Source organism: Trichogramma pretiosum, unplaced genomic scaffold, assembly GCF_000599845.2.
Source record: "Trichogramma pretiosum strain Unisexual culture from Peru unplaced genomic scaffold, Tpre_2.0 scaffold10, whole genome shotgun sequence".
NCBI lineage: Eukaryota > Metazoa > Arthropoda > Insecta > Hymenoptera > Trichogrammatidae > Trichogramma > Trichogramma pretiosum.
Window position 1 is genome coordinate 705,320 of NW_019641652.1, and position 27,971 is coordinate 733,290.

At 41.5% G+C, this 27,971-nt stretch overlaps 2 protein-coding genes across 4 annotated transcripts; one reads left to right on the forward strand and one right to left on the reverse strand.

Annotated features, from left to right (window-relative positions):
* The first annotated feature begins 5,977 nt into the window (after positions 1-5,977).
* LOC106656423 (hormone receptor 4-like) lies at positions 5,978-24,288 on the forward strand. Of its 3 annotated transcripts, none has more exons than XM_014377380.2 (4): positions 5,978-7,261; positions 18,466-18,691; positions 22,448-22,792; positions 22,866-24,288. In XM_014377380.2, the coding sequence occupies exons 1-4, from the start codon at positions 7,259-7,261 to the stop codon at positions 22,916-22,918; spliced, it is 627 nt and encodes a 208-aa protein (XP_014232866.1). In that variant the 5' UTR covers positions 5,978-7,258; the 3' UTR covers positions 22,919-24,288. The 3 variants fall into 3 exon arrangements, with proteins under 3 accessions (XP_014232866.1, XP_023315835.1, XP_014232868.1); XM_023460067.1 differs by having other exon boundaries at positions 5,978-6,472; XM_014377382.2 differs by lacking the exon at positions 18,466-18,691.
* LOC111693888 (tigger transposable element-derived protein 6-like) lies at positions 24,149-25,887 on the reverse strand. The gene is made up of 2 exons (XM_023459965.1): positions 24,470-25,887; positions 24,149-24,176 (listed from the first exon to the last, which is right to left on the reverse strand). The coding sequence occupies exons 1-2, from the start codon at positions 25,885-25,887 to the stop codon at positions 24,149-24,151; spliced, it is 1,446 nt and encodes a 481-aa protein (XP_023315733.1).
* Positions 25,888-27,971: the final 2,084 nt, after the last annotated feature.

Below are 27,971 nucleotides of genomic sequence, written 5' to 3' on the forward strand. Positions count from 1 at the left end.
TTAAACCTTTCGATTGTGGAATTTGTAACAAATCATTTGGACAAAAAGACAGCCTCCTAATTCATATAAATGCAGTGCATAATCGGAGTAAACTCTTTGAATGTGAAATTTGTCACAAATCATTTGGATACCAACATGTATTAAAAAGGCACATAAATACAGTACATGTTCGTAGCAAACCATTTGAATGTGAAATTTGTCACAAATCATTTGGATACCAACATGTATTAAAAAGGCACATAAATACAGTACATGTTCGTAGCAAACCATTTGAATGTCATATTTGTCATAAATCATTCGGACTAAAAAGTAACCTCAAAACTCATGTAACTGCAGTACATAATAGGAGCAAACCCTTTGAATGTGATATTTGATCTCAGCAGACATATAAATGTATTACATAATCGTAAGAAACCCTTTGTATGTGACATTTGTTACAAATCGTTTGGATACCTAAATGTTCTTAAAAATCACAGAAATTCATCAGTACATAAACGGAGGGAACCATTGGAGTGAGAGATTTGTCAAAAATTATTTGGTCAGACAAGAAATCTTACATCTCACATGAATATAGTACGTAATTAGAGCAAACCCTTCGATACTAAGATTTATCAAAAATCATTTACACTCTGGAATATACTTAAAAGACACATAAGGACAGTACATAATCGTAGTCAAAATCTAATGGTGACTGCGAGCTTACGTAAAAACCTACATAAATAAATACATTTCAACATCATTGTGAATCTTGAAGAAAGTAAATTATTTATAAAACATTCGGACGAAATAAATTGTCTAAAAATATGAAAAGTTTCATTAAATAATTTTAAATAAACAGATATAATAAAAAACACGTCTTATTTTTTATTTATTTTTTTTATAATAATTATAATAAATTTTTAAATATTTCATTCACCTGTTATCATTAACCCAGTACTATTAAACGTTTTGGTGTCAAATAATCCTTTCAATCGAGTTCTCGAATCCAGAAGTAATTCTTAAGTGATAATTAACTTCTTAACTTCTTTAAGCGATTTCATATATTATTCGAAACATTTTTTCATAATGTGTTGATGGTTAAGTAAAAGATAATTGAATTTGCACATCAATAAAATAAAATTCACCAAAAATTTATAACATTTTTTCGATCCCTAGCCTTTTCATGTCTCTAGGACTACAGTAAACAATTATCAACGTCGAGTACATCCATAACAACGACATCATTTTTAATCGCAATTTTAGCCTCGAATCTAGCCGATGACTCGTAGAATTGTTCATAATATAAGCTCACGGTTCATTCAACTCCGAGAATCACACACATACGCAAAAAAGTAGAGGAAATCGAGGGAGGGAGAGAGAGAGAGAGAGAACGAAACAATATGTAAGCGAAGCGATGACTTTTCCACGCGCGCGCGTGCTCGAGACAAACGAGTTTTCGCATTATTCACACTTGCGCACATATATTTTTAGACCGAAATGTGGCAAGCTCATTCGGTACAATGTACATAATATATATCGGTATCGTATACAGTACGAGTTTTGTGCAATTCTCTTTTCTTTCCTTTCCAATTTTTTTTCTCTCTCTCTTTCCATTCGTTCGAGTCATTGCCTCATGTATCGGACACGCGGGTCGGAGGGGAAAAATCGGGTAGACGCATTTTCGGATTCGCGAAAACGATTACACACACAGCGCGATGACGCGCGCGACACGCTCGAATGCGTCCAACGCCGATTCGAGTTCACCTGCGCGTCGGATAATTTATAGCACAAGCCTCCCGACACTTTTTGTGTGCCTCGATCTTATATGTTTATGGGATATTATAAATCAGCGCGAAAACTCGTGCGCGTTTAAATCGACGTTCTTTACGTACATATCCTCGTTTGAAAATTTGCCTCGATATATTATATTATATGCACCGCACGTGTGTGCAATCGACGACGATTTTACTTCCTATACAGATGTAGCATTAGCCACGCGCCGCACGTAAATCATTACGTCTCGTTCGATCTTCCCGATCTCAATTTTTTTTTTTTTTTTCGTAAGCTTCGTATTTTTTATAGCAAAATGATCGTACGAGGGTTCATTCAATAATGAGCTTGCGATGCAATTTTCGTTTCAAAGTAATGTCCTCTTGTGCTCGAATTCAGTTGCGAACTCATTATTACGATAATACTGCACGCGTATAGTATAGGCCGGCGCGTGCGACTCCGACGATTACGCGCTCGCACCTGTTATTACTCGTCGATTTTTTTTTTTCAAGCGACAGCTTCGACGGCCTTGGATACGAACGACACACATACGTATAGCGGTGGTAGTTGACAAATGGTCAATAATAATTCGTATACATAGATGCGTTGTAAATGCGTCGCGCTTGGGGTTTACGATCATGCGGTAAACACAGCGTTGATTTATCATACAATGATTTACTTTTAAGCTCATGCCGAGCTTGCAAAAGGTTCATACAAATTTAATTCATCGCCTTCTCGACCAACCATCGTCACGTGACCTTATATATATATTGGCTCGCAGGTAATTCTATGCGTTCGTTATCCAAGACGCTCGCACGCGATTACTATTATTATTATTATTATGATAAAGTAGCTACCACTATATACATAGCTACGCAGCTTTCGCGCGCGCGTCAAACGATCATCTCGCACTTTGCTCTGCTTAGCTTGAAGCTCGAGCGATAGATAGAAGTTGAAACCGTAGATACCCGGGGCCGAAGCTAAAACGATGAGGGGGAGGCAGGCAGGAGGTCGCGGAAAGCCTTCCTCGACGTTGCCTCTCCCACAAGTATTTGCGTAAATTGCAAATCGATATAAACATGTATACGTATGTATGTATAACTGTATACAGCGGGAGGGATAAGCCGATGTGGCGAGCATACTGCTCAAGTTGTTTTTCTCTTAAATCTCCACGCTTTACTCGCTATACGGCAAACACATATGGGTTGGATTAAGAATTTTTTCAACTAATAAACAAATTTTGGGATGTCATAGTACATGTAAAAATTGTCCGGAAGCCGGAATTTTCAGACTTCGATGTCGCTCGTCATCTTCAGAATTGGTACGGACGTTACGATTCTAAAGCTGGTTTTGACTAAAAATATCTGAAAAAATTCATGAAGGTACGTTTCAACAAGACAAACTACCTGGAATTTTTTCAGATTTTTTTTAAATGCTTTGGACTCATAGATTAAATCATTGAAAATGAAAATAATTTTATTTTCGGTCGAACGGTTTGATATTCCAGATCGTAATACTTTTTCCTTAATTCTAACACCAAGAACTTAAACATAGAGCTTTTACCACGACTGCGCTAAGAGTATCATTCGCAACCGGCTAGTGCTCTGCAGACGATCTAAAAAATAATAATAATAATGGCTCTATTCGTAGTAGGAAGGGTCGATACGAACTGAAAAGTCAACTTTAGCAAACTACCCGAAAATCTTAAAAATGGAAGGAGTCCTTGTGGATGAAGCTGATTATGCGGCGTTTTTTATATCTTTTAATTAAATATCTCTTTTATTTTGCTGAAGGAGATGTCAGGAGTATTTTTCATTTTTTATTGCGGGAAAAATGTCAAGTAGATCAGATCATCTTAATGCGATATATACTTCAAATATTTTGTTCTTCTTGGATCGAGAAAGCCACTTGTACTAGTAACTTGAAGCATGGTCTTCTACTTGCAGGTACGAGTTTTCGTTGGCGTTGCGCCACCTGGCGGTTGAGTCAGAAGCTTCGAATTGAAATAGTGTGGAGGAGGTTGTTTATTTTGATCAATACAAGTTTACTATTGACATTACTTAATGCTATTAAAATTTTCAATGATTTTATCTGAAGCCCTGAAGCACTCCAGAAATCTGAAAAAATTCTAAATAGTTTGTTTTGTTGAAACGTACTTTCATGCATTTCATTAGATTCAAGACTATTTTCCCATGTACTAGGCAACATACCAAAATTTCAGAGAAATCCGCGAACCTCGTCCGCGGGTTCATTTGAAATATTCTGAATTTTACCCATATACAAAATTTATTCCGCATAAGTGCAGCGGAAGGGTACGCGATTTTACGCTTTTTCCACTCCTCGCTCGATCGAGTATACCGGATAAAAAAAAGCTGAATTGAATTCATGTACTTGAATAAAATAAAAGAAATAAATGAAAAAAGAAAACCGTCTCTTCCTCTTATTTCTCGTTTTTCGAGTTTTGCGGTGCAACTCTCCCGCACCGCGCCCGCGCGTTGATTGCTGTATAAACTCGTTACGCGCCGCATTGAAAAGTTCTGCGGATCGCGCGATTACCAATTGAAAAAAAAAAGAAAATTGAATAAAAGATAAATAAAAATAAACGTCAATTCTTCACCATGTAAGAGAGAAAAACGCCTCTTTGCTCTTGGAACTCTACGTCGTGCGAACGCGAGAAACATATATATATAGCAAACTCGATGGCGGCAGCGAGATCGTATACATACCGTATATAATATAGTCGTTCTACGAAGTATCGCAGCGCGACGGTGTATCGGAGCTATTATTCACGCCGATATACCCCATTACCCTTGCAGCTCGAGAACGAGAGCTTCCAATGAAATATACCGAACGTATACATCAGAGAACATAATGTATATAACTGTACATCGTAAACCGGATTCCGCGTAACGCGCAGCTTTACGATGCCCGCCCGAAAGCTCCGCTCCTCTTGTTTCTCGGATATATATTTCACTCGGCGTTATTAACATCCGCCGATTTTTTTCGTTAATTCGTTCTGGCTTTACGGGCACGAATAATAATCGAGAAAGACGATCGGTATTGTATGGTACCTCGAATCGTGACGTGCATATACGCGAGTGTCTCTCTATAATACGTGTAATATATTCACGCGAGCGATTCTGCTTCTCCAAGATTACAATGCTACTCTCTCTCTGTGGTAAAATAATAGCGTATGGTACTACGTGTAAAGCCCACGTACGTAGTCCGAGGGTCGACTTGCAATGAATTCCGTAGTAGTGGTGCGCGCGAATAATTGAGTTTTGAGATAGGTGGAAGGAAGAGCAAGAAGACGAATAAGATAAAAAAAAGGGGAAAGTACTAGATTACGATTGCGCAAAACTACTTATCAATCTTTGATTGATTCTTACCCCCGAAAGATGGTTTATCTAGCTACTACTACTATATATGCGCACTTTCTTCACGCGTAGATTATACTTACGTATATATCTACGATAGTACGTATACGCGAATCGATTCAATCCAGATTATACATTATCGATTCGTGCCTCGCGTATCTAATTTCGGGCTCGGAGCTTTTATCGCGGTCTATACGTATAGATGTATTTTTTTTCTCAAAAAAAAAAAAAAAACCCTTCGCAGTTCGTATCGTATCGATTTTTCCGAGATGTTACGACGATCGGATTTTATTCGAAAGCACGATAACGATTAATAATATAATGTTTTAATCCCCAAAGTCAGTGAATCGAAAATGAGCTTAAAACAGGCTAGAAAAGCTCGTCATATTGCAAAATCAGCTTCGGTAAAACCAGCCGCGCTAAAATATATACCTACACACACGGGTATATAACCTACTATGTTGTAATATATGTATGTGTATAGCTCTCGAGGCAGTAGTGTCCTCTATATGCTCTCTCGAGCCCACCGTACATGTGTGTGCAGCACCGCAACAAAGAAGAGAGCCTCCAAGTTCGAACTGCGAGAAGCTCCGAACGCGCAGAGAAAGACACACACACAGCTACACCTACACGGAGTCGAGTCTCGAGAGTTTATAACATTCGAAACGGCTGCTGAATCGAGCCGGTATTATAGGTGCCCTATATATGCAGCAGCAGCAGCATCGCCTCCCACACACACGTATATACACGTATACACCCACCGACGCCGCCGCCACCGCCGCTTTTCGCAGCGGAGCAGCAGCAGCAGCAGAGCTAACAGCAGCAGCAGCAGCAGCAGTAGCCACCGCGGCGACGTAGCAGACGAAACACGCCGTGTCGGCGCTTCGCGCGCGCGAGTCGCTGTCGTCTCGTCCGAGCAAGAGAGAGAGAGAGAGATAGAGTCGTTGTTCGCTTTGTGTCAAAACTCTCGGTGCTCCGTGTGCGCGACTCGTCGCTGCTCCCCTTGTGCGACGCGTTATTATTATCTTTAATAAAGAGAGAGAGAGAGAGATTCGTGACGAGTGTCTTTGTGCCGTGTAAAATCATACGTACAAAACACGCGTAATGCACTGGGTATACATAGCCGCGTCGATAGTAATACAGTAGTAGCATCGTTGCCAAAAAAAGGGGAGTCCGATGCTCTTGGTTCGTTGCCGCCGGCGTCCATGGCCGATGACGACGATGATGCCGATGACGACGACGATGATGCTGTGTGTCGCCGCCACCACCACCGCTTATACTGATGCCGATGATTCTTCTTCGAACGCGGAGCAGATCGCGTCGTTTTAATAACTGCGCGTATATACGTAAGTACTACACGTGATCACGTTGTCGCTTGTGCCAAAAGCAGAGAAGTAATTTTCATCTCTTCTGCCTCGAATATTATAATTCTGGTACCTGTGCGGTGTATAATTCGAAGAATGCAGAGAGAATGAGAGAGCATCTACGATAGAGAGGATCCAAAAAAAAATGAAAAAGACGCGCGCGAGTTCGACGTACGTTATTGTAATGATGATGTGAAGAAGAATACGCGTGCTCAGCTGCTGCTGCTAGTGATGATGATGATGATGATGGTGGTGCTGGTGCTGGTGGCGTGTTCATCGTGTAGTACGCGGTGTATATCGTGAGATCGTTGCGTCGATGCACCACCGGTTACAAAGTGTCGTTCGTTGTGTTGAATAATCGAGAAAAGTGAAAAAAAAAGTGAAAGCTTACTGCATCATATATAGAATCACAAAGAGAGTAGTGAGCTCTGTCTGTGTCTGTGTGTGCGTTGAATCAGTGCAACAGCAGCAGCAGAAGCAGTGCCAGTGCTCTCCCCAATGATACACGGAGGCGAATCAGTGCAATAACCGTACTGTATACATACACAGCAAAGGCGGGAAGGGGAGATACCTCGCCGTGTCTCTGTCTCCGTCTGCGATCGTCCGAGTTACATATATACGAGCATCTCTACCTCGGAAGCGTATTAAATACTACTGTAATATACAGCGAGCGGTAGTTTGGAAAAATTACCGTAACGTATATAGAGTGCAGCGAGTAATCAGCTAATAAAAAAAATTAATAAAAGAGAAGCACGGAGCGTCACATCGATGGTAAGCTGCCTGATGAGTATACATACATCACACGTACACATCTACACACACACACAAGATTTTGTTTCAATTTTTTTTCTCGTCGGAGACAAAGCGAAACACAAAGACTCGCGTGTACTCGTCGTCGCCTTGAAAATTTTTAAATCAACTGGCGTACGCACGACGATGAATTATTACGGTCTCATCGAAACTATGATACGTATTAAAGTATAAACATAATATAGGCCTTTACGACTTCGATCAACGCTTACATCGATTAGTATATTATCGAGCGCGACCACTGAAACAAAAAAGGAGTGTTTCGAACTTATTCGGTACGAAACGAATATTATACACTCAGGCTTGTGTGCATGTCACTCCCATTGTTTATCGGTCAGTCTCTCTCTCGCTTACGTGACTCACGATTATGTATTACGGACTGTTGTGTTTTTTTTTTTTTTCGTTGTTGTATATATGAGTTACCGCCGCCGCAGCTGCCACACGCTCGATGCATCGTTTATCCACGCGATGCGTATAATACACGTATATCAAAGCGCGGCCCCCCCCCGTTGTTTCACACGAGTTAATTGTTTTCACGCACTTGAATATATATCGTACACTATATACGCGCGTAATAATTGAAAAATCGCGCGAGATGATGCATTTGACGGTCATCCTCTTGGTTTTTATTTTTGCAAGTTAACAAGCTGCGGTAGCTGCACGAAACTACTTGAAAATCATTACCATTGTCATTGTCATTATCGATATAACGTTATCGCGGTTGTCGTCAAAATTGTTGCGGCATAAAACGAACGCAACATTGTAACCGTGGGTGTATAAACGCGCGAAACACGCCATAACGTGGAAAACGCGATTTTCCACGCGCCCGTACGGCCCCCGGTATAATAAACACGAGCCTCCTACGCAGGAAAATCGTAAACGAAGGCGCGTATATAATGTGCAGCGCATTAATCCAGAGAGTAAAGCAGTGTATGTGCATATGTGCGGGAGTTTTGAAATCGTCGTGCATAATACATTCGAAACAGCCGCGTGTGTGTATATTGTGTATACCACGTTGGGAATCAGCTGTGCCGCACTCGGTGGCTATAGCCGCTTACACATACCGTACATTATATCGTGTGTGTATATCCCGCTATATATGGGCTGTGTATATGTCACCGCGTGCAGTCCTCCGCACGACGTATATATATCGTGATGTAACGCGCACACGATAAATTTGACATCTTTGGCGAATTTCAGAAGTTCTGCGATTGCGTCGTGTAACACTTGCGTAGCGTTATGTGCACTTGATTAAAAGTTTATCGACGCCAGGCAGCAGCAGAGGTGGTGACGGCGTCTAATAATATATATAGGCAAAGCACACACGTAAGCTCGAGCGCAAGTTTTGTTTACCAATAACAGCAACAGCAGCAGCACACAAGTAGTTGTTATTATATTATAATATTAATATCGACGCGGCTCGAGTTTCCTTGAATATTATGTATAAATCGACGTTTAAGCAGCTGATTTTCTCTCTCTCGCTCTTCGATCCACAACGACGGTGCAGCTTTTATGCATAAACCTTCAGAGCGTCAAGGTGCATATATCGTATACACACTGGTTTCTATAGCACGTATTATTACGAGCATAATGTAGATACTTGGAATGTATATTCACGCGTCGCGCACGCGAGGATTTACATTTTCTTCTTCGTCTTCGCGCGTCATAGCTTGGGATCTATGTAGCTCCTCTTCTCTCTATATAGCTGGAGATCGTGTGTACATCATCCTTTATTAATGCCGTGGATTCGAAACTTTTTCAACTTTTTATATATATGTATCCTACACCTATTTCATACGTATATTATATACTCGAATGTAATAAAGTCTATCATATTATATGCGCCGTCATGCATGTGTGTATACACCTATACGTCGAGCTTAATCTTTTGTACGTACGTACGTACGGTACGTCCCGGGGCGCATCGCAGTTTTATTTCTGTCTCTCATACGCGCACGCGAGAGATAGGAGAGAAGACGTACTACGTACGTATAATATATCTAGGTATACTCGCTTGGCCCCCGTATTGTTGAATATAACACAATAAGCGACAATCGTGATGTGTGTTCTCGTCGATATATATATTATAATGCACGCGTGTAAGATTAATGCACACAATTTAATGCAGTATCGATTTCGGCCAGGGAATATCGACGTTTTACGATAGAATTTAAAGCTCGGACGGGCGACGAGGCGAGAGGGGATCGATATTACTCCTAATTATAACTTTGGTTCCTGTATGTGGTGAGAAAGTTTCAAAAGTAATTTTTCGAGTAAAATTTACAATGTTGTATCGTAAAAATCAGAATAAATGATAAATTTTACTTGATTTTCTTTAATTTAAATATTTCTCGATGTAAATCGAGACCGAGTGCATTCAACAAAATCCCTGGCTGCTCAATCGTGTACGTTTTTACAGATATACACATAAAATATCGAAACGCGATTAACCTTTGCTCGAAAAATGGTCGTATATCATAATACACACACACGTGTGTATATATATTTACACGCACGTGCTGCTGCGGTACCTACTATAATACGTCTCTCTCTGTACGATGTGTATATATATCATTATTGTGTCAGACGTGCGGCGATGACGGCACATCGATATAACGTCACCGTCATTTTATAATTAAACGCGCGCGGCGCGCTCGAGCACACGCAGCCCGTATATATCTATAATATGTGTACACTTGTATACGTACGCTCTGCGTTATAGCCGAAATCCGATCGTACAGTAGGTACTATTGCGCGTATACGCGAATATCGTATATAGTATTTAAAATTGCAAAGCTATAATACAATAATAACAATAACGATCGTAATAATAATAATGTAGCCGCAAGAGAGCTGCGCGCACGAGGATCATCACGGACTAATACACGAGCACGTACATTATTATCAGGCGCACGCCGCCGTACATTCGGCTTATATATATATGTACAATTGTGCAGCGGGCGCGCGAAGTGCGTAGTACCCTGATTATACGCAAGAAGCTTATATTATAGAGAGAGAGAGAGAGAGCTTGCACGAATGTACGCGTGTAACGTACTTTGATGGAGAAAATACGATTTTATATACCCCGGGCTGCTGCTGCTGCAGCTGCAGCGGACCAAAAGCAGTCGAGCGAGGGAGAGAGAGAGGCTGCTGCAAGCTCTCGGATCGATATAGGCCGCCGCGCAGCAGCAGCAGCTTTTGTGAAGGATGAGCGCGCGTGTAACACGTTATACGGTCATGTGTGTGTGTGTCTCTGCTACACAGTGCGTAAAAGTACTTGGACCAAAGGGATGAAATCGAACGTGAAGCTGAACGACGAGCTTCGGTAATGGACGCGCGGTAGCACACACGAGAGATCGGACGATTTGGCGTTAAATAAAATATTATCGAAGCGCGTGGCAGCAGCAGCAGCAGCTCGATTTTAAATGTTTAAGCGGGCGAAAAATTGCCTCGCGCAACGAGCTACTTTACCATCGTACATAAGCTCGAGTTGGCGGCACGAGCTTTCAAGTCAAGTGTTGTAAAGGCATTAATTATTTTACTCTCGTCGTCGTTCAATGATTATTATTATTATTATTACTATTTTTTTTTTTTCATAATTATTCATTCATAATTGGTACAAAGCTCACGTACATTACACACTATACATGCGTACATATGCTACGCACAGAGAGAATCGCTGAGCGTATGTGTCTACCTCTGTGTCTTTCAAAAGCTCATAGGCGCGTTTGTGTGTAACTGCGCACACGTATGATCTCGGCAAATACACAGTAGTAGCCCATACACACACACACGCCTGCGTGCATAATAATATCCGTATCGTGCACAAACGCAGCATACGTACATATATGCACGAGCTCGAGTTATATACCCCCTTTGAAGCCGCTGCAGTGTGTGCGCAAGTTTTAAAATTTACATTTGCTCAAAGTGAAATTGCATTTAATTAAGGGCGTATACACGCGAGCGAGAGTTATGCGCGTGTATATTTAAACGCACATACGCACGTGCGTGTGTGTGTGAGGCAGTACGGTGCGTGTCTTTTCTTTCATACAGTAAAATATATATGGTATAACGGGAGATGTATCGGGTCATATCCGTGGATAAAGTAGGAAAAACCGAAAATTGAACAAAAGCTCGCGTACGCGCGTCATCGATGAATTTCACAGTCGAGCTTTTAACTCGAGCATCATCGCACGGAGTTGGTCACTTTTCGAATTTCCGAGCATTTTTGAACGCTGTATGTACATCTCGCGAGCACAGCCCATCTCTATACTTGTAAAATACACATAGGCCAGAAAAACACGCGCGCGCGCGTGGCACAGCCTTTAAACACACACACGCGAAACACAGCTGACTGAAAATTGAAAAAGCACGAAATTCCCGCGCGGAGAGCTTTTTTTTCCGTTCGCTTTTTATTATTCCATTCGAACACGCAATTACCGCGCGATATATGTGCGCGCGCGAACGTACAGGCCAATATAGTTACACGTATACGTAATATATAATATGTAGCGTATAAAACGTAACGTACGAATATTTTTAGACAGCACGTATACGTTTCGGTACGATATCGTACCCAATCTTTCGAGTCTCGAGTGCACTTGACACTCGAGTTGAATGTCATTTCTTTTTTCTTCTTTCATTTCGTTTCGACTTTTTTATTACGACGATGTAGCCTCGAAAGTACGTGAAAAAAAGACCCTATCGGCTATAAATTCGCGTACACACCAAGCGTGAATTTCTTACGTATTTTTTTATACCGCCCATTATCGTTATTATCATTATTATCGAATGCGATTACAGAGGTACCATGTAAAAATAATCTCTTACTGGGTGAATATTCTCTTTTCTTTCAATCCTGTGCTTTTTTATCCTCCCCGTGGGCGTTTATTAAGCGGGGGGTACGAGAGCGTAAAATATATGCTTGTGCGCCGAAAGAAGTAACTGTACGAAGAGCCCGCGGAAAAAGTTGAAAATTGCCCTCGATTCTCGAGAGCGCTTAATCGAGCGTCCGCAGCCGCGAAGCTCTTAATTTCTGTACTCGCGCGTCCGACATAATTGTTTTATTATGCTCGCGAATCGTGTGTGTGTTCGTACGATAAAAGCGCGATACAAAAAGGCCATTATTCGTTATGATAGGGGATGAATATTATACCATGATGTTTGTACATTTTCCGTCGATGAATTCGAAATTGTCCGTACATAATGTCTCCCTCTCTCTCTCCCTCGTGCAACGGTAATAGAATATAAAAGCTAATCCTCTGTATATACACACAGACACAATCAACTCGCACGAGCGCTTAATTTGCTCATTGATTAGCGCTCGCGTGTCTCCGTATGATTAAAAGTCCGCACGTACACCGTACACATATATATATACATTGTCGGAGCTTTTTTTTCTTTTTGCACGAGTATATATATAAAAAAAGTCGCATCGAGACGTGATATCGAAATAGAAAGAGAGAGAGCCGTCGAAAGGTCACCAAAGAGCAGCACTACCACCAACCGCAGGCAACGTACGATCGGTATCTCATATACGTATATATACAGCAAAAACAAAGTCGTAAAAGCACGTGTGTGTGTCGTGGCATATATATCGCTGTGTATATCGCGGCAGCTCATGGGAGGGTGGCTCGTAAAACGAGGGGGAAAAAAAATAAAATCGATTCGATACAGTGGCACGTATCGCTGTGCGGTGCACTGCGTGCACGATATTACCTATATATTATATTATATACGCCTTCAGTGGGTCGGTGCAGGCGAGGCGCGCTTATCAGCTGGAAAAATGGTATATATACGATGTACGGTTTATAAAGCCCGTCTTTGGTTGAGGCCATAAGCGACGATATCCTTCCCATTTAGTTACGAGTTTATAATATGATAAATCGAAAACCCACGTGCGAATAATAATCCATTTTTTTTTACATCTTGCATCGGGGCTTCCGCGGTGTAACGGTATGTATATTTATATCGCTCTCTGCCTGGGTCGCTCGAGTCCTGCTGCCTGCTCAAGGCTCGGGGAAATGTTTCAAGGTGTTTGCTATCTGCTGCCGCTGCTGCTGCTGTGTGTACGTTATCATCTGTGAGTGGGCCGTTCGTCGTTACAGCTCGGCCGTGTGCGGTTATACTTTCCCCCGGCCGTCGCCCACAACTACCCCCGTATCTTGCGGAATCCAATTAACGCGAGTATATATACGGTGTCGATTGAGTTTTGCCTCGTGTCCGTCCCTGTCCCGTGTTTGCGTGCTCGTGAGTGTATATAATACGTATGCGAGGTATGCTAGACACGAAGCTCGCTCGCAAAAGAATGAAAAAAAGTGAGCTCGATGAGCTTGCACGAAAATTAGTCGCAGTTTTTATCTTTTCCATCCTTCTCTCTGTCTCTCGTTGCTGCGCTCGCGGGACAAGAATGAAATAATAAATTACGTATTCTCTTTTTGCTCTCCGGCCGTTTATGCCGACGCGACGCGAGCGTCGCGCTATTCAACTCGTACGTCGCGCATTTTTAAAAATTTCCCTTTTCCGAGCAAGTGAAGTTCGTCTCTCTCTTCCCCCTAGCGAGTGAACTATATATATAACAGAGAATTAGAGATAACCGTGCGTGTGTGCTTATGAATAATAATACAAAAAAAAAATGCCTTTGAATTATTTCCTAGTTTTCCGCGGTGTACGTTTGTATAAAGGAACGTATGTGCGTGCGTATAGCCTCTCGTCCTCCTCCTCCTCTGCTTGAAAATAACTAGTGAAAAACAACCCTGCGTGTACGCGCTGTGTGTTATATACCGCACACGAGTACCGCCGCTGCTACCGCTGCTGCCGTTTGGGAGGACAGGAAAAAAGGAGTTTTTGTACTTTCATTAACTACTCTAATTGCGCTGCAGCTCTGCAGCTTTATACCGAGCGTTTATAACGTGTTCCTTTTACTTTTTTTCCACCCCCCAGTCGAGTAGTAGAGTGTGAATTTTTTGCCTTTCTATTTTTTACACGACGCGTGGACAAAAAAAACAAAAGAACTCGACGAAAGGTACGGTCGAAAGCTCGAAAAGCTTTGTTAAGCTGCCCCGAAGAGAAAGACAGACAGAGGGAGAAAATAAAAATCAAACGTTTGAAATTCTTCTTCTCTCTCCGTGTCGCGCGCGAGAGAGAAAAAATACGTTTATTTCAATTAATCCCCTCTCGCGTGCGCGCACTCGGACGGGAAAATGAGAATAAATAAAAAAAAAAAAAANAAAAAAAAAAAAAAAAAAAAAGGATCGCACAACCGTCTCGAGAGTGAGAGATATCGAGTATACTATGTAAGTATTATTGAATAGTATCACCCAGCTCGAGCGAGAATCGCAATATCGCGCGAGGACACAACATCAATTGAGACGTTTCTCTCTCTCTCGTCGACTAATCGCAAAGCGAGAGAGAAACCTGCGAGTATACCCGAGGAAAAAGTCAATGAGTTTCGCGCGCGGTGCAATCAGTGGGTGTCGGCTCGCGCACAACTACGTGTAATCCCTTGGACTCTCTGCTCGACTCCTCGAGTTTTACTCTTATATATCTTTCGCTCGAGCTCTTAAGCGCCGAAGGTACAAAATGAAGAATTATCCGCGCGGGTTATTTTCCCCGAGTCGCGCAAACTGCGAGAAACTCCCGAGCTTTTCTTCGCTCCGTCTTCTTCTTCTTTTCTTTCTATATATCTCGCTCTGGCAAATCTATATAAATACACTTTGAACTGACGTCGTGTCGTCTTTCCCGAGCTCCTCGCGCGCGCACCTGTACACGGCAAAGTGAAAAAGCTAAGGTTTCTAATAAAGCTCGAGCTGTGTATATATCGTGTTTATAAGAGCTCCTGTATAGCTTGTATAAACGATACTCATCGAGCTTTGTGTGTGTATGTGTTTACAGCGCGACTACAGGATGCAAAGAGAGGCAAAAAAGAAAAGAGAATGCCCCGTGTGTATCGCGTTTTTATTCGCACCCAGCTGGCGTCCAATGATATCAGGCAGTATATATCTCCTCTTCTTTTTTTTTTGCTTTTTTTTCTTTATACATGCATCTATTCGAATCCATTCGAACGATTTCCATGCTGTACTACGGTACGTGAATGGGGAAAAATTGACGACATTCAGAGCTTGCAGCAAACACATGGCGTACGAGCCACCGTATAATCGCGGAAGAGTGAAAGATATAGAGAAATGACGCCAACGATTGCTAGGAAAAATATCATACGTATGTCGTACGTGAAAAACACCTATAATCCGAGGCTAATATCATCGATGCGTGGATTATTATAACGCACTGTGTGTACGTCACCATCCCAAGGCGCGAAGAATAAACGTACGTCACGAGAGAGCTGTGCTCGTTGATAAATACGAGACTTTGGGCGCCACGTCGCTCGATGACGATCAACAACCGACGAAAGTTTCGTTGGATTATTTTTAGCCGATATATATGATGATAATATATAGAAAAGGCGAAGACATGGAAAAAAATATGCTGCATATATGAATGAAACTCGCGGGGCGAATAAATACATATTTTTATCGCGTCGATAAACTTACGTTATATATCTACCGCAGTGGCTGAGCTTGCAAAACTGCTCTCCGTTTTCTAACTCTCCTAATTTTTCTCTCGACCGATACGTTCCCAGAAATTAAGAATGTCAAAAAAAAAAAATAGTGAATGGGCAAAATATTCGTAGCTCTGCGAAACTGACGTTCGTTATGCATTGTTACGCACTACTGTTGTTGTTGTTGTTTTTGTTTTTATTTCCTGACCCTCTCGTAAAATTCCATACCTACAAATCTACAGTTCTATATTTCATCAACAAAGCTCTCACTGTATAGGTATCTAAGCGCGGAACAAAAAAAAAACGATCGATTCTCTCTCGATATTTCCCAAGCCAATTATATTTTTTCCTCTCGGAGCTTTCGCATTCGCGCAATACTTGGAATTGTTACACTAACGAACGAGAGAAAGAGAGAACTTTTTTTTATCATTCAAAACATTCGCGCGCAGTTCGGATGAATAACAACTTTTTTTTCACGGCCGATAATGTACGCACTCGCGCGCGTGTATTCCGATTATTTTTTCGGGGGCAAAGCGAAGCACAAAGAAAAAAAAACGACAAAATTTATACTTTACATTAAGCTTCGTGGGAGGGCGCGGGCGAAGACGACGCTAAAACTTTAACTTTGTCAAAGGCGATCGTTGGAAAGCTGTCAATGTCACGCACACACACACAAACACACAGTCGCGCAAATGAAGAAAAAAAAAAGCCCAGCATATCGATCGTCGATTTGCATTTTGATTTTATGTTTTCGCTCGCATGTGTCCGCGTGTATACGCGAGCAATCCGATCGATGTTTAAAACTCTGACCGCGTGCAAACTAGCTCTCACTCTTTCTCGTTCCAACCACACGTATAACGCCTGGAATAATGCAATAAAGACGTTCCCGCAGTTCTTAGATTTTCTTGCGAGGAAAAAAAGAAGGAATGAAACGAAGAAAAAAGGAAGAGAGAGAGAGTAACGTAGATTGGCGAGAAGTGTACAGCGAGGAGAATGTAGGTCATCAACTTACAGAGAGAAAAGAAATTGTAAAAAAAAAGAAGAAAAAAAACAAAGCCAATCATTTTATTTTGCATACCGCGTAGGAGATATACACACAGCACGACCCAGCACAGCACACACACAAACGACAATAATAAAAGCTCTGCTTGGGGAATCGCTTGGGAAATCTTTAAAAACGACCTGATAAAATGCCCGAGTATAAGAGTAGGTAAAAAAAAAACGAGGAAAGAATGAGGTGGAGAGAGAAAAAAAAATACTCTCAGGATACTTATTGGACTTTGTGTATAATAATAATAATATACATAAACAGACGGGAGGTACGAAGCGGGGCGATATATAATAGCAGTCCGAGATAACCGCGACCGACGATCGAGAAATGAATATCGTTACGAAGGCACCGCTTATAATACTGCCCACGCGATATCACGATTCAACACACAGACACAGACACACATTTTCTTCGTTTTTTTTTTCAACAGCCACATGATATGCGGGGGCTCAGCGTCGCGTCGTTTAGGATAGACGTCGACGATGGCCACGACGTCGATCGTGTACTATAATAGCCGCCAAGGGGGGTCAGGTAGCAGCAAAAAATAAGGATCGCGACTGCTACTACTACTACTAGTAGAAAATGCTTTAGACCATCGTTTTCTTGAATTTTATCGATTTTCCATTCGCTCGGTGAATATCGTCGATCTCGTTCTTTCAATTTCTTCCTTGAGTATTGTCTTACACAAAGAGCCATATCGAGAGAATCGATCTCTCTCTCACTCTTATATAGCCCAGATTGCGCGCACCTATACGTATGTGCCGTGGGGCACATCGTTTCTTCTCGTCGTGCGATATACGGCTTTTGATAAAACGCGCCCCAGTCGAGGAATCGAACTAATGGAATTTTCACACATCGATCGAGTCGAGATTTCGTATATCACGTGGACAATATGTCCCCCCCGTTTGCGAATCGGTTCGCTATCTAACGAATTCGAACATATTTAATTTTATTCCGACATCCCGCAATTTATTGATATTGATATGTACAAAAGCGAAAAACCGAATCTCCAATTAGCGAAATTCGATGGTTTTGAGCGAACGCGCGCCAATGCGGTGAACAAAAATACGCTCTGGCTGCACTTTATGAAAAAAAAGCTGCATTTTTATATTAATACGTCCAAAGCCGGCGTACTGTGTGTCGCGCAGCACTTTTCGCTCTCACTCTCTTGTTTTTCCCCCGGTTACACATTTTATATTTTGAAACGCTCGATAAATATAAAATGTCTGGCGTGCCCTCAATCGCGTAAAAAGCACACTTTTTTCCTCTCATTCTCTCTCTCTACATTCGATGAGAGACAAATAAAAAAGGGAGAGAGAGAGAGAGTGGAAAAAAGTTCCCGAGCTTTTCGTGTATCCCACGACGATGCTGCTGCTGACGCTCTTTTTTTCTGGGCTGCGTCACGCTTCCATACTACGCGTTCACTTTGTACGAACCAAAAGAAAAAATAACAATAAAAGATAATAAACTCTTGAGAATCTTTTTGCTAATAAGAAAAAAAAAAAAAAAAAACAAACACAAAAAAATCCCAACATGATGTTGACGTGATATACGCAGGTCAAATTGAGAAAGCCGGGCGATGCGATGAACGGCCGACGCAGCTTAGTAGTCGCAAGCTCGTTCTCGGCTGCTGCTGCTGCGTCGTCGTCGTCGTCCTCCTCTTCTTCCGCCGCAGCGACAGCGACAGCAGCCGCCTCGGGTAGCGTCGGCAAGCTAGCGCCCGCAATAAACAAGCCGACGAAGAAATGCAAACAGCGGAGAATACGTCTGCTGCGCGCTCAAGGTATAAGAAAAATAACAAAAAAACAAAAACAAAAGCTCGCATCGATACACACACACACACATATACACGTACACCTACACTTTCTTACTCCACTATATAATACCATCAGCGTCACTATAGCTGCTGTATTATTTTTATCATCATTATACCCATTATCCAGCACCATCAAAGCACGCAAACAATCTTATATATATTATATCCTGCGCGAGGGACTTTGTATCAAACACAAGAGCAATATTCCAAGTATTTTTGTGTGCGCGAGAGTGTGTTTGTGTGTGTGCGCTTCAAGCTCGCGTTGGCATTTTCTCTCTGTCTCTCTCTCTCTCTGTTTTCTCATCCTGTAGCTGGCACTTTTGTTAATAATATCACGTAGCCCGTAAATCGTTTTAGTTTTCAAAAAATTCGCTCTTCTCCGCTACGTTGTTATTATTATTATTATATATAAGAGACGACGACGACGACGACGACGATGCACCGCCTCTGTTCTCTACGTTATACACCCGAGGTTAAAACACGATATCCTCGCTTCATTCCGCTGCAGCGGCACCGCTTCGAGTTAATTATTCTCTTTTAAAGCTTCCCTCTCTCTCTCTATTTTATTTTCATTCCCAAGTACCAGGGAGAACTTTTCACTTTCAAGGGATCGCGCGTCGGTATCTTATTCGCGTGTATACGCGTGCATATAATAAACTTCGTGAAAATGTAAATTGCACGTCGTCGAGCTTGCAGCAGCGATCAATGAGGACGAGGACTGTGTGCAGCTGGGTGACATCGGTGCGAGGACTGCTGCTGCTTCGTTACTCACTCGCTCGCTCGTAGTATACACACCTGCGAAAGCTCTCTCACTCTGACGATCGAGCTTTTGCGGTCGGAGTTACAGGCGCGCAGCAGGTAGTGGTAGTGGTAGTAGTAGTAGTAGTCCTTGGAGTCGTCGTATTAACGACGTTACATGTCCCCCCGTGCGCGTCCGATAAGCATAATGTAATACAAACGCAGCAGCGTAGTAAGCTCGCGCGTATGCCGCCGTTACTCGTTGTATAGCACTAAATATAGATCCTTGCCAGTCGCTGTGCATTATATGGAAATGATGAGGATTACGAAGGCTTTGACTCTGTCTCTCTCGCGGGATTGGGGGTGTATCCAGCTGTGATGATGGTAGTGCATCCAGCAGCTGCTGCAGAGACCTTAAGCCACAAACGCAGAGAGAGGGAAAATTCCACCTTTTTTTTGACAAATGCGCGGCCATATATTAAACATGGATTTTTGTGTGTGTGCGTGCGTATTTTATGCGACTTATACTCTCTCTCTCTCGCGCATTGTTCTGCCTTTTTCATTATGTATGTATCGCGTTCTCGCACACACGCTGGAGCTTGCGAGCTTGCGCTGCATCTCGATTGGATTAATGCTTTACTGCGTATTTATGCAAATTGGCTTTGCTCGCGTGCGCGTGTGACTTTTCCAAGCTTCGCTTCGCCACGGAGTCCTGCATCCGACGACGAAACAACAACAACAACAAGAACAAAAAAGGACCGTATATATAGAGCTTTTTCATGCATGGGATAGGAAGTTTTATCTCGTCGTTGCTTTCTTTCTTTTTTTTTTCGTTGGCAGCTTTCATATATATATAAATTATAACGCATAAAACAGCAATGATATAACAAAGAGCGCTAATAAACAAACTAGCGCAGTAAAAAATAAAATAAAAAAAGAAGAGTAGATATCATCTCGTATGACCGAAACACTTTCGAGTTGGGTGTCATCTCAATCATGCGTATACGCGAGCCTCCGCGGCATACAGTACCTTCTACACATATACACATACACTCACACACATATATCAAGCATAATATAAACTTTCAAGCTCGAGCTGCTGCTGCTGCTGCTGCTACCACTAGAAACTTTATAGCCTTTCTTGCGCGTCATTACTTTCCTAGATTTATTTCGTGCCCCCCCGGCTCGGCGCTCGTGGCCTCGACTCCACTGTACTAACATCGTCAAAAAATTTGCCCATTTATACATAAAGTGACAGCGGATCGTACAACTTTAGAGAGCGCTTTTGTTTGTGCTGTTTTTTTTTGTTTTATCTCTTTGTACGAGCGACGACAACGGCGCGCGAGAAAAATCGCCAAAGTTCGTCGCACTTCGTTCATCCACCCCCCAGTAGTGTGCAGGCAGGCAGCACTTCAAGAGCTTATTCGTCAATCTTGACTCTCCCTTCCTTCCTTCCTCCTCCTCCTCCTCCTCCTCTTCTTCTTCGAAGGCAAAATTAATCATTCGCCGCTTTCTCGTCTATGTAGTACGTCTTCTTTTGCCGCGCGCGCTTGGACAGGGGGTCGGTCGGTCGGTCGGTCGGTCGGTGGTCGACGCGTGCATTATAAAAGCTGCAATTTCACCTCTCGATATCCACCTATATATATACGTATAGACGTTACATTGTACAACGTTAACTAGTGGTAGTGCTGCCGGGGGGTAGAAGAAAACTTGATCGACTTCGGCTCGATGATTCACGAGCTGCACGCGAGATAGAGATAGAGAGACCCTATGTATACGTATAATATGGATTTTTAATCAATGGGAGTAGCCCCGCGCGAGCTTGCGAGAATGATAATAATCAACGTCGAACGCGGCCCGGAGTTATAATCAAGCGCAAGCTGCTTTACTCTCTCTCTCACTCTATCTATCTCGGTTCTCTTATACTTTTTTTCTCTCTCTTCTCATCGCGACGATAATAATTACTTACTCGACGTAGAGAGTTTTTGAATTTTCTTCGTCGAAGTATAACGAGCATAAATAAACCTTGTAATACGTGCGAATCGCGCGGAACAAAAGTCCACCAACCCATACACACACTAACATTGCATTTCTATTAGTGCATTAAATCGAGCGCGTGTGTGCTGCATATATACACCAGCCACGGCCTCGATATATACAATCGAGTGCATGTGCAGCTAATATACACACGCGGAGAGAAACTCGCCGAGCGCCGAGCGGTCAATTTTCAAAGCTAGAAAATTATCCTCGATGCACATTTCAATGCGCTACGCACACGCACATACGACATACATGTACGTGTGTAAGTTATACATTGGCGTGTATTTCCCCAGTTGTCCTTAATTACATCCTTTATGAATGGCGTATAATATGCGCGCATCAATCGACGTCGTTCGATTTCGCTTTGTGTGCTGCTCGGCCCTGCGCGGCAGGCAGGAGGGAGGAGGTCGGCATTGGCCTTTGTGCGTGCTTGCACGCGCGTGTGTGGATTCATATACAGGCGAAAGCTTTGATCGATTCGAGATTTCACGATGACGATGATGATGATTCACGTGTAAAAGCTCGGCCCCCCCCCCCCATCCCCGTTTACTTTGACGATTGAAAAGAAGGGAAAAAGTATATAATATACGTAGTATAAAATACTACAAAAGTTTGACGTGAAAAAGTAATCGAGATTTTTCCCGCTCGGCGCGCCTGTCCGCTGCAGCTTCTCCCGACGTTTTGCGTCGGTGAATTCTCTTCCCTTTTTATAACGTCTATCGTTCTACGCTGTATACATTCGACGATTTACGATTTTGCGCGACGTTTGAAGTATATATAATAATATATAACCAAGTTTTAATAACGAACTCTAATCCTGATTTTGATTTCTCTCGTTTGATATACTTAACATCGCATACAAATAATAATAATAATAATAATAATAATAATAATTTCTCTTTCACTAGCATCCTCTCTAACAACCCCCCTTTTGCTCGTTTCCAGGCCTGAGAATGCTATCTCAAAATCAATCGGAATTAGAACCGGGCGCCTCCACCTCCAGCGCGGCATCTTCATCTTCTTCCTCGAAAGACAACAATCCCCCCGGCGGCGGCGGCATGCAATTAGTCGGATTAAGCCCGGAGCCGAGCGGCAGCGGCGGAGGAGCTGGCTCGTCTTCCTCCCAGGCGCCCGTCACGCCCGGCGCGCCGTTCCACAACGGCGAGGGCTCCGAGGAATTTCTCTCGACGGGCCGGACCGGGCGCAGGAACGCCTTGCACGACATACTCGGCGAGCACGCCGAGACAGCCACCGCCGATCTGCCCGAGAAGCTCGGCGCGCTCACGACTGGTACTTTTTGTTTGTGATGTAACGAATTGTTTTATTATTGTTATTTATTTATTTTTTTTTTTTTTTCGAATAGATCCCGGCGCTGGTCCGTCAACGTCCGGCACGCAGCAGCATCACACGGGCTGACAAGAAAATGACGACGTCCTCGTCCTTCGCTCGGGAGGCAATCGTTAAAGCGACGACTACGACTACGACGGAGGCGACGTCGCGGCGACGAGTCGTCTCTCGGACACGCGAATCTCAACGAGTCTTGACACGTACAAAATACATTGATACAAGTAGTACAGAAAAAAAAGCTCACTTCGCAGACGTACATTATTATTATCATACATCGTAGAAGAAAAAAAATGAGAGATCTGTGTGTGTGATCGTTTTAAGAGAGAGAATAAAAAAATAGTTAACGAGTATTGTAAATATCGTACGATATATCTACGTATAAGAGCGTAGACACAATATTATACATATAGATGATAGATAATTATATTATACATATAAACATGAATACGGACTCGTTATTAACAAAAGTCGATCGATCGGAGCGCTGGACGTGACGATGCTCGCGCGTATATAGCTCTCATTGTTGTCACCTTGATTTCTGCCCACTGTGTTGGCTGGCCGTCGTGCGACAAGCCTCGTATATGTATGTACACAACATGGAGACGTACACAATATGTGCATGATGTTGGAACAAATACACAGACACACGTATGAGCATACGTGCATATATACATACGTAAATTGTACAAAAGCTCATCGACAGAGAGAGAGAGAGAAGAGAGAAGAGAGAAGAGAGAAAAGAGAGAAATAACGCCGTGCGCGCGCGATCTTTTGAATTTCGAATCGAGAGCGTGTCTAGGCCGTGTGTATAGGTGTGCTTTTATGTATCCGTATCGTCATCGTCATCATCGTCGTCGCGCGAAAGGCCTCGGCTCTTTCAAGTGCGAGCGAGTGCATATCGACTGTGGACTCCGGTGCTTTTTGAGATATTGATTTTTAACTTTTATTTCTTTCTTTCGTTTTTTTTTTTTTTATTTCATTGCGATTCCGAAACGCTTAACTCTCGTTTCGTATTTTACGCGCGCGCGCGCTCGATGCTGGTAATCGTCGCGAGGATAATTTTTTTCCACTTCTCTCGATGTATCGTCTCGCTTGAACCCTTTTTGTTTTCCACGTCTTTTAAATGTGTGTCTCGCGTCGCCGAAGAGTCAATCTATATATACATATTGCGTAGCGTCAATTTTTTCGCGCAGTCAATATTTACGGATCGATCGATGTTTTTCTCTCTTTCCGTTTTGTCTCTGTCTCGCGCTCTCTCATCGTTGTATTTTTTACTTTGCGAACTTTCTCGTGCGTGTACTACAGTGGTCGCCGCTTAAGAGAATCACTGTGTGACAAAAATTTTCATTCTATTAAGCGGATGATTCTACTATCCGATAGGGATTGCAATAACTTATAAATAACTTTGAATCCGAGAAATTATGCATTATTATAATAAATAATTTATTATTATAAATGAATATATATATATATATAATTTATATAATAAATTATTTATTATTAAATATTTATTCAAATCATATGTGACACCATTATAATTTAGTAAAATAGTCATTTATCTTGGTTTGTTTTTTCTTTTGGTCAATTATTTTGAAAATAAATTTTTCAAATTTGTAGTACTCTTCAAAGGATTTCGAACGATGTTGAACTCCTCGTCTCAAGACTTGTAATGCGTTAAACATTTCTAGATTATTAGGTGCGGGTTCTATACTATCATCTTCCTCTTCAATTTCTGATTCATCTGTGTCCAATTTTTGGCATATGTCATCATCTGTTGGCTTTCCAGAGGTTTCTAGACATTCGTCAATATCTATCCACTCGTCAAAAACCTCATGTGTCATATCTTCCGGATAAATTTCGTTCAAGCTAACGTTGCTCGAAATATTACATATTTCATTAGTTCCGTTAACAAACCCAGCCTTTCTAAAACAATTTTTTATCGTTTCGCTAGATACATAAGACCAAGCTTCTTTGATCTGATGTAGCGCATCAAGCAGAGAGGTCTTCTTGGCAATGTCATTGGCTTTGACATTTTGTTGATTATCTAATATTTGTATAATCCGTTCCCTCATTGTTCTTCGATAGTACGCTTTTAATGTACGAATTATACCTTGATCGCAAGGCTGTATCAGAGACGTCGTGTTGGCAGGTAAATAAACCACTGTAATATTTTTCATAGGCTCTAAGTTTGAATGTGCACCGCAATTATCAATGGTTAATAAAATTTTGCGTTTTAATTGTCTATCCCAATTTCGTAGCCAATCAGAAAAAATGTCTCTTGTCATCCACGCGTTTCTGTTGGCCGTGTAAGCAATAGGCAATTGAGTCACATCTTTGAAGCATTGTGGATTCTTAAATTTTCCAATAACAAACAGGTCTTTTTTTTCACCTGCCATACTGGCACAGCATAACAACGTTATACGCTCCTTACTTGTTTTGAAGCCTTTCGTATTTTCTGATTTTAGAGCATATGTATGCTCTGGTAATGCTCGGTAGTATAAACCCGTTTCGTCAGCATTAAATATATCGCTTGGCGAATAATTTTTAGATATTTCTGGCCATTCTTGTATAAACCACTCATTTGCACTTGTAAAATCAGCTTCGGCTTGTTCACCATGTGGCTTGCGATACACAATATTTTCTCGGCCTCTCCAACGTGAGAGCCAACCGTCAGTGGCCTTGAAATTTTCTTTGCCTAATTTCTTTGACAAATCTTCAGCTTTTGCTTTAAGTAACGGGCCATTAATTGGAGCGCCTTTTTCTCTCACTTCCACAAACCATTTCTTCAACGTTTTTTCTACGTCTTCGTCTTTGCCGCATCGTTTTCTCTTGCGGCTGAGATTTTCGTGAGAGCAAGAGGTACTTTCTATCTCGTAACGATTTAATAATAATCTACTAAGAGTAGCTTGTGATATGTTTAATAACAGCGCTGCATCACTTTGTGATAAATTTGGCAACAAATCATATTTTTTTAGTAGCTCCTTTTTTTCAAGGACACTTAAGCCTTTTCTATGAACTATAGCTGATGATTTTTTCATACTTGTATCACTAACACAATTAATTATTATGAGCATGTAATACCGACGGTGCTATGAGAAAGTACTGACAATGAAACTTGTATTTAATCGACAACAACATTGAATGTAAACATCGTCTTCAAACTAAATTTGATTCTATTAAGCGAAAAGTTTATTCACTTAAGCGGTGAATTTTACATGTATAAGGATACGGGAAAATCATTGTTAGGATTTTTGATTCATTTAACCGGCGTATTCTATTAAGCGCAATTCTCTTAAGCGGCGACCACTGTATATGTTTGCTTACTCGGCCTTCGCGCATGTATAATACACACACATACACACACTCGCGAACTCATCACACACAGACATTAAGGACTTTTCCGGATGAACTTTGCCGATATGTGTGTGTGCCTGTTTTTTTTTCCTTTTTTCATCGTCGAAGAGAGAAAAAGTTTGTTTCTCGCCCACTTTCGTATTTATAATATATTATATACATGTTAAAGCGTAAGAGCCTCGGATACGATCAAAATTCGATCTAGTTTTTAAGAGTAAAAAAAAAATCTCTCGCTCGCGTTCGACGAATGGATGTTTGTGCGAATTTTTACGATCGTATATATTTCCTTGTGGTTTTTTTTTTATTACCGATCGTAATAACGAATTGATTGTGCTCTTGAGATGAACGTAATTTTTAATGTATAAAAAAAGTATATAGTTAGGCAAGTGTTCAATATGGCACGTATTAATGTATGTGTGCCTGTAAAGTGTGTGTGCGAGTGTTGTGTCTCACTTCGAACTGTCGATTAATCGATGCCTTTTGAGTGTTATATGAATGTATAGTTTTACTTTTCACCACCGATCAGTAAAGTTTCCAACGTCGAGAGGAAAAGAAATAACCAATATTATGTATCCTACTGTACGCGCACGTCGTAATGCACTGTATACGTTTATCACAAATGGGGAAAGAAACTTTTTTATATTTTGTACGATACGAATGAAAATTATGAGCGAGTATGCGTGTGTATGTGTGCGAGATCTATATACCATACAAACATGACACAAAAAAAAACACTAGGGATAAGTAAGAAAAAATTGTATCGACCTTGCATGTGTGTGAATGCGAAAAAAAACCTACTCGTAATAGAATTTTAGGAAAAACGATCAATGATATTAAAACATGTTACATAGTTTATGGATTACGTATACCGAAATAATCTCGTGATTGCCAGTCTAAATTGTTGAAACGATATACTGCGATATTACAATATATATAAATGTGTGTGTATAAGCGTATACGTGACTTGTGTACAGTACAAAGCAATGTTTATTTGAACCTATTTTTTTTGTGTACTTTTTTTTGTATTTTAGTTCGTTTTCGCACGTATGTTTGAAGAATATAATATATTAAATGTATTGCAATATCGATCGCGAGCGGGCGCGCGCGCGCGCGTAACACGAACAGGCGAAACAAAAAAAAATAAAATGAAATAGAAACGATCTCAATAACCAACACAGTATGTAACGTTGCAAGCTGTAAAAAAGCTCGATTTGGATCATAGCTCGAGCCCCGATTATATTATATATTGTATCGATGATCGAGAGCGACTCGGTTCCGTCGGATTTTTCTCTTATTATAAGTATTATTTATTTACGTTTGTTAGTTTTTTTTATATTCTTTTGTTCGAGCTGAAGTATATGGCACACAATTGCGAGAAAATTGGCTGTGACCGTGTATATATACGTGTATATGCGCGCACGCAGACAGGCGCGCTGGTTTTCCTTTTGACGCGAAGCTGCTGCTCGCTATACATATATATGTACACGTTAAAAAGAAGCAAGAGAGAGAGAGAGAGAGAGAGAGAGACGCGGAGTTGCAGGAAGTTCCATTCAGAATATGACGATCTAATAAGACCTCGTTAATATTTTGCGTGCGGAGCTCTTTGCGGCTGCGACGTCATCGTCGTCGTCGTCGTTTCTCCCGTCGCGTGTGCTATACGTGCCTTCTTTCAATTCATCGTGTTTTGTGTTACCAAGCTCGAACGTAAGCTCGATATAATATACTCTCGTGGTCTTTTTTTTATCATCGTCATTATTTTATCATTATT

Bases quoted from the DNA above. Each gene is read 5' to 3' on its own strand.
- LOC106656423 (XM_014377380.2), top strand. The intron at 18,692-22,447 runs GTATAAGAAAAA...GCTCGTTTCCAG, and splicing joins ACGTCTGCTGCGCGCTCAAG to GCCTGAGAATGCTATCTCAA. The intron at 22,793-22,865 runs GTACTTTTTGTT...TTTTTCGAATAG, and splicing joins GCTCGGCGCGCTCACGACTG to ATCCCGGCGCTGGTCCGTCA.
- LOC111693888 (XM_023459965.1), bottom strand. From the start codon at position 25,887: ATGAAAAAATCATCAGCTATAGTTCATAGAAAAGGCTTAAGTGTCCTT. The intron at 24,177-24,469 runs GTACTACAAATT...TTTGTCACACAG, and splicing joins CGTTCGAAATCCTTTGAAGA to TGATTCTCTTAAGCGGCGAC.